The sequence below is a fragment of the Artemia sp. Qi Xiang Cuo genome, chromosome 16 (genome assembly GCF_049724085.1).
Source record: "Artemia sp. Qi Xiang Cuo chromosome 16, ASM4972408v1, whole genome shotgun sequence".
NCBI classification, from domain to species: domain Eukaryota; kingdom Metazoa; phylum Arthropoda; class Branchiopoda; order Anostraca; family Artemiidae; genus Artemia; species Artemia sp. Qi Xiang Cuo.
In genome coordinates, this window is record NC_142809.1 from 50,121,476 (window position 1) to 50,133,880 (window position 12,405).

At 35.2% G+C, this 12,405-nt stretch overlaps 1 protein-coding gene across 1 annotated transcript in view; it reads left to right on the plus strand.

Annotated features, from left to right (window-relative positions):
- Positions 1-663: 663 nt before the first annotated feature.
- The window catches only part of LOC148943049 (pseudouridylate synthase TRUB2, mitochondrial-like), a 45,433-nt gene continuing 33,691 nt past the window's right edge, over positions 664-12,405 (plus strand). The window contains exon 1 of the mRNA XM_089101958.1: positions 664-809. Coding sequence (XP_088958084.1) covers positions 677-809 — 133 coding nt within the window. The 5' untranslated portion in view covers positions 664-676. The remainder of the gene's footprint in view (positions 810-12,405) is intronic.

The window sequence follows — 12,405 nt, forward strand, 5'->3', positions numbered from 1 at the left end:
GTGCTTTTGAAAACTTCTTTTCGTATGGAACATGAAAATTGTTGGTAGTTAAGTAGTCGGTGGCAATAATTTCTTCTAAAAAATATTTAAGCAATTATACAAATTCTTTATTTGACTGTATTAATAAAAAATAATAGGTCTGAATTCAACAAGGAATTACTTGTAAAATTCCAATTGATAATGGCTTTTGCTTAAGGTGAATGCTATTGAATGAAATTATTCATTTGGAAGAAAATCAGCAACATTATTGAATTCCAACGGATGATAACAGCCCATTCATTTCCAGAGCAGATCAATTTGTGATTATTCTTAAACAAGAATATAAATTTCAAAGGAGTTTGCAGAAAGTAAAAGATTCAGTACCAGACTCCAAAGTCCAAACCGCCGGTGCTGATGCCAGTTTCAAGGCCCTTCAACCAGCAAATGTAATGATGGGCAGCTATCCCATGCTTTCGCTTACCGTTCCTGTTTACATTCCCTATTTTTTTACAGGTAGTAATTTAAATCTGGGTCAACTCTGAAGGACCTTTCAGAGCCATGCCATTGACCCGGCTCCAAACTTTGCAGAAAGGCCCCTCGAAACGCTTAGATAGGTCCCTACTTTAATGGATTAAAAATCTAAAGAAGATGGACACACTTGCTCAAATATTTAAATCTTAAAAACGTTAATTTTGAAATGACTTCAGTTGAATCTTGTAAACTAGCCGCAAAAGCTGCAAGAGAGCTGACTGGACTGTTTTGTATTCACAAACCGTCTGGTATTACAACAGGGGGATTGAAGCACAAAATTTTGCATAAGCTTTCCCACGGTTTGTTCCTCTCTTAAATTTGTTTATAGGCCTATGCTAGATCTAGCCTAGGGTATCTAAGCCTTGAACAATCAGTTTTTGGGCAAGCTTCTCTTATTATTACAAAAAATATATATAAGCCAGTATTTTTGCTTTGTAAAGTAGGATACTGAGTTAGTGCAATATAACTTTTATAAATAAATTCACAACCCAAGTTAAATCCTGGGAAGGGGTTTTTAAGCTCCTTTTTCTAATTCCTATAAAACTATAATGAAGAGAGGGTATAAGTTGTTACAGTAAAGTTTTAGAATAGTGGCTCTTCAGTAGAAGACTTGCTGGAAAAAACAGAGACAGATGGGACTATATAAGACTATATAGAGCTACATGAGATTCTTAGGTCTCATATAGGTCTAGGCTATGTAAAAAAGATTAATAATTAAGGAAAACTGGGTAAACCTTTATATTAACAAAATCTTTGGGTAGCTAAAAAATAAACTTACCTCTAGAATCAGAATTTTGTCCTGAACCCAAATATGACATTTGTCTCTATTGCAAATTCAATTTTAAGGTCTTACAGACCCTCAAAGATGGTATCTTTTTCTTGTATTTTAGATATGGCTTATATACTTGTCTTAGAGTCAATGTTGTTAAAACTGGTTTCCCTGTAAATTGAATCAGTGATGACAGAATCAAGAATCAATGAATGTATAGGAAGTATATAATGTGGGCTATGTATTTAGGTAAGTTCAGAAAAGATTTGCAAAGGAAATGAATATCATATTTGGATTTATAAATAAATTTGGATTCCAGATGTAAGTTTGTTTTCTGGCTATCTGAATATTCTGTTAATAAAAAGGTTCACCAAAGTGATTAAAAACATCTAAAATTAGGAAAACCAAGGGAATATGATTCATTGATACTTGTTGCATATTATAGAGTTATAACTCCATTATTTTTTGGTTGTTTTGTTTTTTATCTAGCCTAGGGTTATATGATACCATTAGAGGGGGGCTAGGGGTGAGTTGTCAAAGCAAAACAATAAAATTAGCAATTGTGACCTTTACCATTGGTATTAGTCAACAGTTAGGGCTACTCAAAAGGAAACACTATAGATTTCTGAAAAAAAACTTAAAAATGCTTACTTATATTATTCCTAAAACCACTTCACTTTACCTTACCTCCCCCCTACCCAGGGGTGTCACTAAGGGGGGGGGGACACCTACCCCCCCTAGTGTATTACAGAATTTTCTTTTGGAGTAGCAGTACAACCCAGGTTACCAGGCTTCCTGCCTTTTTCTATTTATTTTTTGTTAAATAAAGTCTTAAAATAAATATAATATTGCAAAGCAACAAAATTTTTGAATCTAGAATTCAAAATTGTTTCTTTCCCTTGCAATTTTAATTCTTGTAACCCTCGGTTATATGATTTGTTATAGGGCTTTTGAAAATAAGCAAAAGAGGTCTAGTTCTAAATAAGCTTAGTATAACCTTGCAATTCTATGGGCTCATATATTAGCAAAATATGTCAGCTGTTTCCGATATTTTGGAAAGAAACAACAATATTTCCCAACAATTGTTTTCTCAGTAGAGCCACTAGAATTGTCCTGGCTACCCAACCTGTTGAAGAATATCAAGTTCTGCAAGGCTTTACTCAACAAGTCCCTTTCTGAGTGGCAAATCAGTTTCTGTAAGCTTTCATGCAGATGGAGCAGTCAATTTTGTTGTTCCCTGATGGAAGTCTTTTATGACAAAATAATGAACTGAAAAAATATTATGTTTTTGTTTACTTTCCATGATAAAGCAGTAAATTTCATAGTCCTTTGCCTGATGGAAGTCTTTAATGACATTAGATTGGACCACCTGTACATCAAGGTTTGTAGATCTTTGTTCTTTGACTGTCAAAAATCTTTTTCTAGTATGTCTCCTTCTAGAAATCTGCTATTCATTGGTCCATTACATTTGACCAACAAAATAACAAGTTTTGTAGGGCTCTGCTCTACTAGTTGTTTTTTAGGGGGACAATAGGTTTCTGTCAACTTCACACACATGTAGTAAGTTTCATTGGGCTTTGCCTGGCAAAATCCCTTCCAGAAACTTCACTTTACACCAAAAGACAGTAACTTTTGTTGGGCTTTGCCCACCAAAAGTTCTTTCTGAGGCCCTTTAGGGGGTCGGGGGGGGGGGGACACCTTCCTGTTGGTAACAGTGACCATTTTGTAATTATTTCAGAGTTATGTCTACCTACCATTCAGCCTTCCTCTAAGCAACAAAAGTATGTTAACTACAAAATTGGCCCTGATAAACTTGCCAAAGTCAACTGGAAAAAGCTAATTACGGATGATGTTGATGAGAGTTGGTCAAATGTAAAAATGGAAATTCTAAATGTTGAAAAGTCATGCACCAAAATTTCTCAGGTAAAACAGGCAGAGTTTATCTTTTTTGACTACTAAAATTAGTAAGCTAATCAATAGAAAACACAGCATGGAACAATTATAGAAAAAATAAGACCATAGAAAATTATCTAGTATTCAAATCCTTTCATAATCAAACAACAAACCAAATAAAGGTTTTGAAGAGAAGGTTTGAGGAAAAACTAGCAGAGGACGTTAAAGATAACCCTGAATCTTTTTGGCGTTATGCCACTCAAAATGTAGCAGTAGATGCACAATCCCAGATGTCCTGCATGATAGTTTGTCACTTGCTGATCCTGAACTGAAAGTTGAAATTTTCAAACAATATTTCTCACCTGTTTTTTGTCCAACTCCAGTATTGTATATCCTACACCTCCTTTCTATGATGTATCACATAATATGGAGACAATTCTGATTACAGATGCTTTGGTTCTAAAGGAACTGACATCCCTCAAACTGAATAAATCTGCTGGTCCAGACAGCATTCACCCACATATCCTACACAAATGTTGTACAGTCTTGTGTCAACCTCTTTCCCTGCTGTTCAAATTATCATTAAATCTTTCTAGTCTACCTCAGGATTGAAAAACTGCACATATTATTCCTATTTTTAAAAATAGTAGAAATGACCTTGTTGAAAATTATTGACCCATTAGCATGACATCAGCAGTTCTTAAGGTTCTTGAAAGAATCATCAATTCTGCAGTTGTTAAATGCTTTGAATCAAATAATGTTTTACACAGTTCACAACATGGCTTTCGTTCTGGAAGATCTGTTGATACCAATCTCCTTGAATCATATAATCACATGATTCGGCTTGACTTTTCTAAAGCTTTTGACAGTTTGTCACAATTGACTTGCAATTAAATTGTGCGCAGTTAAGCTTGAAGAGAAATCCCTGCTTCAAATTCTTGATTTTCTTTACTCACAAAACCAATGTGTTCAGTTGTTTGATGATTCTGGAGATCATATTCTTTCTTCCTCAATTTGTGTTCTGAGTGGAGTTCCTCAGGGACTCCTTGGTTCCAATAATGTAGGAACCAAGTGTCATGGGTCCTAAATTATTCAGTGTTTTCATCAAAGATGCTCCTTTCATTATCAGCAACAGTTCAACACTTTATGCAGATTACCTGAAGCTACTGGGACCTGATTTGTTCTGTGAAGATCATGCCCTGCTGCAAAATAATCTTCATCTGCTGGGTCACTGGGCTGAGGCCTGCTTGAATTCAATGTTGCCAAGTGACATATCACTCACTTTGGCAAACAGAATCCGTGCCGCTTTTATTTTTTCTTAGGCCACCCACTCTCCTCTGTTAATAATGAGCAAGATCTTGGTGTCACTATTGACAACGAATTAAAATTCAGCACACATGCTAAGAGATCTGCTGCTGGGGCTAGTTCAACCTTGGGTTTGATTGAGCGTTCCTGTAAAGTCATCAGTCTTCTTTATAAGGGACTTGTGCATCCTAAGCTTGGAGTTGGATGGTCACTTGCCTCTCCATATTTAAAATAAAAATATAAAAGTTCTTGAAGATGTCCAGAGATGTGGCACTAAAGTGATATATGGCATGCAAGAGCTTTCCTATCCTGTAAGACTATCAAAGTTGAATCTCCCTATACTTGTATACAGGAGAAATAGAGGGGATGCCATTTTAGCCTTTAAGTTATTGAGGGCTAACATTCCCTAATCTTCCAGCATTATTCCCTGCTGTTAGCACCAATTCAAGATCTAGAGGTCATCAACTGAAACTTGTCAAACAGTTTACAACATCTAGAGTCCGTACTCAATTCTTCTCAACATGTATTGTCAACAATTGAAACAAATTATCTAATGAAACTGTTACTGCTGAATCTGTTGATGTTTTCAAACGAAGGCTAGATGCTGAATGGTCCTCCAAAGAGTGTAAATTCAATTGGGATGCTATCAAAGATGGAGCAGCACCTGGTCACCAGTGATTCTTGCATACAATTAATCATCATTCCAGAGCTCTACAAGGAGAAATCCTTAGATTGCTCCTAGCTGCAATTTAAGGTAATACATACACACATCAAAATAAATTCAAACCAAACCAGTTTGTCAAGAGTGAGGAATTTTTACAGGGAACCAATTTTCTCAGTGATCTAGGAATTGCCCTTAGAATTAGTGTGATCCTGCATTTGAACCTAAAAAAGACACTTAGAGCACTATTTTATTTGTTTAAATCATCAGTACATGAAAATCTTTACAGAACAAAGAAACAGATCCAGAACTGGGATAAAACTTGTGTGTGAAGTTTGTTTCAAAGAAAGAAAGATGAAAGGTATTACAAAATTTGAATCTGATTATCAAGGTATTCCCATTCTAAAGCATCATAATGAGGAACTGAAAAACAGTACCAGAGCAAAAATTGTGCAAAAGACCACTCTATCTGATATTCTAAAATGGTTATGGCCAGGAAGCTCAAGGAAAACTGTAGAAGGCCCTGTCACAAGCAAACTTCATCTCAAACAGCAAGATAGCTTAGTGCAATTTAAGTTAACAGAAAGCTTAGAGTTTGTCTTCAGTAGTGCCTCTTGTTTTAGTGCTTTGCAGTCACAGCCACCTCTCATCTTGCTGTCTGACACTGCTAAAGATGTTTATCATGAAATTTCAGCAGATGCCCTAGGTGTAAGTACACAATTTGATAGGATAGACTCCCAAAGTCTGGACAGAATCTTACTTTTAAGGAGAAATTTGATTAACTAGCATCAGTTTGTTAAAGGGTAGTAAACTTAAAAAAATTTGGTTGAAACACTCAATAATTTTTATCGATAAATGAGGAAATGATAATAAGATTAGGGATAGCCAAAAAATATATTCTGAATTTTTAATTATATATGATAAAAAGATGAGTTATCCTGAAGAGTGGTGAATATTTCCTTTTAATATGCAAACTTTTTGTGTTTTTACCTGATTTAATTTTGTTTTGTGAGTTAAGAGGACAGTCCCTGTGAGTGGTCTCTCCTACAGAATTGGAGTATTGGAGACACATGAGTTTTAGAGATATTGAATTATGCTTAAATATGTATATACAAAATATTGGTATTACTATGCAGCAGATCTCTACACGTTTGAGCTTGCTCTCTACTTTTGGGGTTCTTACTTTTTTTCTGTTGAGGTAGGCTTTAAAATGGAACTGAACTGAACTAAAGCATACTAAATTGCCAGCAAGAGCCGTAGAAGAATATGATTTTGAAATTGACTTTCAAGTTTAATAAGTTATGGCCAGGTTTTCTTATAAAAGTTTTGAATTTGTTTCAAGCTTTTCAGTTTTTTTGAATGAGTGAAATAAATAAAGACAAATAACTGCAGAGAAATTAAAGTAACATTTCAGACATCACTTGAGAAAATTTGTCCTGGTCCATCCTTGTCAAATATTGAAGTCAGAATAGAAGAAGATATGACTAAAAAATCGAAGTTACTTATCCTCTCAGGTCTGACACTGTGGAATCTGGTGAAAGAAAATAGGCATTGGAAGAAGTTTGCTGTTCGGAAATTGATCACAAAGAAACAGTAGGAACCAGCAACATCTTTGCGATTCTTTCTGGTATTGTTGGCTGTACCAAGGTGGTAAGGGAGACTGATACTTGAAGTTAAGTTGGATTTTGTCACTAACAAACTAGACGCTGCAATACAATTGCTAAACATAGGGCAATCAATCAGCAAATATGGAACTAGGCTTATTAGTCAGTCAGAACAATTTATCAGAAAGTGTCACGAATGGAAGGAGTAGAATCTTTAGCTGAAAATTTACAGCAAGTTGGAAACATAAGAGTCGAGAACATTCTCAGGCTCCAGAAAAAATTGCAACTCAGAAAAGCTGAAGCTTATCAAACTGGGACCATTTCAGCCAAAAATCAAGTTTCCAAAAAATGAGGAAATCGAATCCCAGAGTTCCAAGCACCAGTTGCAATTTGCTAGAAATTGGTACAATCAGTACCTGCACCTACAATATAGTGTCAAGAAAGGTTTAGCTTACTGCTTTGCCTGTTAATTGTTTACACCAGGACCTGGCTGTGAATACAGAAACATTCTTCATTTATAACGTGAACTAGAAACTGGCACAAAATGTGAAGCAAGGGTGCCAAGGCTGAAATGCTCGTCACTGACTTCCAATCAAACGGTCACAAAGCTTCTGTAAGTGGTATTATTTGTTTTATAGAGAGATAAATCATTGCCAAGACTACTAAGGAGAATCTAATGAGAAATATATAGCCAGAAAAAGAGGGAGTTGCTTTATATACATGTTGCTAGATGTTACCACCACTCTAGGTAAACAAGGATTAGCATTTCGTGAGAAGAATCATGACGGGGAAGTCATGTTGAGCTAGCCAATCTTTTCTCAAGATACAGCATTGAAATGGACCATTGAAAGGAAAAACCAGATGAAGCTGAATTTCAACAGCTATCTCTTGGGTATTAGCCAAAATAAACTGATTGCAATTGTTTAAACAGAGCTAGTTCAAAAATCATAGCAGATCATGAGGCTTACTTCTTTGGCATCTTTGCAGACAAAACACCCACTGCCAGCCATGAAGAGTGTTTAGCTGTATTTGTATGGTACGTTGATAGAGAGGGAGCCACTAAAGAGCATTTACTTGTCATTTTAGATTCTGGGTCAAAGAATGGAGCCGATATAGCAGAAGATATTCTACATGTTTTGTGAAAGGCTTGAATTAATGAAGAAAAACTGGCATTTCAATGCTACAATTTTACAAGTAACATGAGTGGGCGTTTGATGGAACACAAGTTCACATTTTCAAGAAGTTAGGAAGAAATATTCAATACCTAAAATCACAGAGTCCACATGCCTAGTCCACAGAGGGAACATTATTGTTCCTTTTGCAGAGATTTGCAAAAGCACTGGAAGTATAATTGAGTTTGCCGAGTTGTTCTCTCTAGCAAAAAAGAACAGACAAGAGTTGCCTTTAGTTTACAGAGCATTCACTTTTGCAGAAACTATTGCAGTGACATTGGCCCAAGGTGAACGAATATTTAGCAAGATGAAAATTGTCAAGAATAGATTGAGGTCAACTATGGGACACGATTGACTTGACCATCTCATGCTCCTGATGTCAGAAAAAGACTTACTGGAAAAAATGGACCTCAGTCTACTTGTAGAAAAGTGGAAAGTTGGAAAACTGCACAGCCTTAAAGTTTAGTTTATTTTCTTTGCCTTGATTTTGCTTCTATACCTGAGTTTTTCTTTACATTGTATGACAATTTTCCGCAACTAATAAACATGTTTTTACATCTAAAAAAAAGTAACAAATGTCGATTGTTTTCAGCACCTACCCAAATTCGTCGGCACATTTTGAACGTCCCTCCCCCCAAAGGTAAAAGTCTAGTGACGCCCCTGCCCCTACCTATATATAATATGCAAATAATATATAGCCCAAGCTACATATTTCCCATGAATTCTTCCGTTTCTTGATTTCTTTGATGTTACTTCTTTGCCCTTAAATCTGTTTGAACAAAAGAAAGAGAAATGACAAAATACATAGAACATATAATTTGAGCTATACATTTGCACATTATGGGGAAGTAAAGTGAAGTGATTTTAGGAATGACATAGTTAAATATTTGAGGTTTTTTAAAAGTTGTTTTTTTAATTTTGTGTATTTCCTTTCGAGTATGCCTAGGTTAACTGTAGGCCAATACTTATGAAATTAGTTGTTGTGGGCATTGGGAGCATTTTTGCAGAGGTGCATAATAATTACCTTAAATTGCAGCTAGGAGCAATCTAAGGATTTCTCCCTGTAGAGCTCCAGAATGATGACTTGAGTTGTATACACAGTTCATTAGTGACCAGGTGCTATTCAATGTTTATTAGCATCCCATTTGAGTTTATATTCTCTGGAGGACCACTCACCATCTAGCCTTCATTTGAGAACATCAACAAATTCAGCTGTAACTGTTTGATTAGAATAGTTTGTTCTAAACTGTTCACAATGTATGATCAAAAGAATTGAGTGTGGACTCTAGATATAGTAGACTGCTTGACAAGTTTCAGTTCATTACCTCTAGTTCTTGAGTTGGCACCAACAATATTGAATATTGCTGGGAGAGTATTAGCCCTCAGTGACTTATAGGCTAAAATGGCATCCCCACTATTTTTCCTGTAACCAAGTGTAGAGAGATTCAGTTTTGACAGTCTTACAGGGTAGGAAAGCTCCCGCATGCCAGATATCACTATAATGGCATGTCTCTGCACATCTTCAAGAACTTTTATGTCTCTTTTGTAATATGGGGGAGGCAAGAGACATTCCAACTTCAAGCTTAGGATGCATAAGTCCCTTATATAGAAGACTGATGACTTTTGGGGAATGAGTGGAAATAATACACTTAATCAGTCCTATGGTTGAACTAGCCCCAGCTGCAGACCTCTTAGCATGAGTACTGAATTTTAGTTCATCGTCAGTAGTGACACCAAGATCCTACTCATTATATACAGAGGAAAGTGGGTGGCCTAAGAAAAAAAAATAAGAGTGGCAAGATTTTAGTTTGACAAAGTGAATGATATAGCACTTGGCAACATTGAATTCAAAAAGCCAGGCCTCAGCCCATGAATTAATAAATAAATCTTAAAACGAGTGAACCTAAATTGAATATGCAAATCAAGCTTGAAACGAACAAAAATCACTACAAACAAGAGTGTGGGTATCACCTCCTTCTCTCACTGTAAGTCTAAAACCTACTGCGTCATTGGCGCTTTACTGAAAACCAGTTTTATAACAAATATTTTCTTTTGTACTTAATATTGAAAATGAACATTAAAATTATAGTAACATTTTTAACTGATGAGCTTTCAGCAATTAACATCATTATGCATCAAATATTCAGTTTAATTTATTAGCTCTTTTTGAAGTTGTTAAAGACGAATATAGTTTCACTACAAACAAGTGTTTGGATACTGCCTCCTTTCCTAACTGTAAATAAAAACCAAAAGCCTACTGCGTCATTGCCGGTTAACTGAAAACGGATTGTATTACAAATATTTTCATTTCTAGTTGTTAAAGCATTGACATTAATTGCTGAAAGCTCATTAGTTCAAAATGTTACTATAATTTTAATGTTTATTTTCAATATTAAGTACAAAAGAAAATATTTGTCATAAAATCGGTTTTCACTAAAGCGCCAATGACGCAATAGGTTTTAGACTTTTACAGTGAGAGAAGGTGGTCATACCCAAACTCTTGTTTGTAGTCATTTTTGTTCGTTTGAATCTTGATTTACATATTCAATTAAAGCTTCACTCGTTTTAAGATTTATTTATTAATTGACATTAATATCTATTGTATGTTTGTTGGCATTGATTGTTCCTTTAATTTCTGTTCGTTTGTAGTTTCATTTGTACTTCAATAGGAATTTTTTTCGTTTTAAGCTTAATATTCATATTAAATATAAGAATTGTTCGCTTTAGGATTTATTTGTTCATTTGTGCCATTACTTGTTTTGCGTTTTTTCTATGGATTTGTGTTTAATTTCTGGTCGTGTTGTGTTTTCATTTTAAAATGTCTTTGTATCGGTCTATCTTTATTACATAATTTCTATTACTTTTCTTTGAAAAACTTATTTTTAGGAAAGTTTTTTTTCAGTAATTTTTGTTCGCTTTTGATTGCAAAAAATTTCAAGTTTTTAAAAATTTCTTATTTCAAAATCAAATTTAAAAAAAAATCAAATATTCATCAAAGTATCAAAACTGGTATCAAAGTAACAATATCGAAGTGAAAAAGTGGGTTTGTGTCAACCTCGGAGTGTTTATTATCTGATGTTTGAACTATTTTTAACAAAATTGTTATCTCAAAATTTTATTGGATAGGTTTGGGGAAAAAGGGCGTGGGGGGACTAGATTGACCTTCGGTCTCTTTTGACTCTTTAAAAGCGAACTAGAAATTTCTACTTTCGACCAAGTCAGCCCTCTCTGAAGTTTATACGATCATCCATTCTATTAGAGCCGTACAAACCGCTATAGTCTAACTTACAAAGCCTGTCCCTACGCCCTGGGGGGTTGTGCCAACCCTGGAGTTTTAATATCTGATTGTTGAAATATTTTTAACAAAATGGTCACCTCAAATTTTTATTCGATGAGTTTATCCATCCAATACACCCAAAGGCGTGGATGGCGGGAGGGGCTAGTTGCCCTCCGATTTTTTTTCTCTCTGAGAAAATGAACTACAACTTTTAATTTCCATTCAAATGAACTCTCTCTGAAGTTTATAAAAGCATCCCTTTCATAAGAAACACATACGGCCCCAGGACATAGCTTGCAATGCCTGACCCCCGGGCCCGGGGGGGGAGGATGCAAGGAGATTCAAGGAGATTAGAGTCAACAGATCTTCCTGAACAAAGGCCATGTTGTGAATTGTGTAAAACATTATTTGCTTCAAGGTGTTTAAAGTATGCAGAATTGCAAGGTGTTTAAAGTATGCAGAATTGATTATCCTTTCAAGAATCTTAACAGCAGCTGATGTCATGCTAATGGCTCAGTAGTTTTCAGCTAGGTCCTTTCTACCTTTTTTAAATATATGAATGCTATGTGTAGTTTTCCAATCTAGAGGTAATTTGCAAAGATTTAATGATAACTTGAACAGCAGGGAAAGAGGTCTACACAAAACTGTACAAAATTCATGTAGGATATATGGGTGAATGTTGTCTGGAATGGCTGATTTATTCAGTTTGAAGGATGTAAGTTCCTTCAGAACCAATATATCAGTAATCAGAATTGGTTTCATCTTATTTGGTACATTATATAAAGGGGGTGCAGGATAAAGAATACTGGAATTGGAGCAAAAAACAGAAGAGAAATATAGGTTGAAAATTTAAATTTCAGCTCAGGATCAGCAACTGATTGACTATTCTGCAGGATATCTGGGACTGTGTGTCTGCTGCTACATTTTTGAGTGGCATAACGCCAGAAAGATTTAGGGTTATCCTTGAATTCCTCAGCCAATTTTTCCTCAAACCTTCTTTTCAACTCCTTTATTTGGTTGGTTGTTCGATTATGAAAAGATTTGAAGACTTGATAATTTCCTGTGATCTTATTTTCTATAGTGATTCCATGCTCAATGTTTTCTGTTGATTAGATAGATAGTTTATTTTAGCCCACCAATAAAACAAAAACATGGCGGAGTAAGGGAAAAACAAAATAAAAAAAAACATTACTTCAAAAATAAACGATTAAATT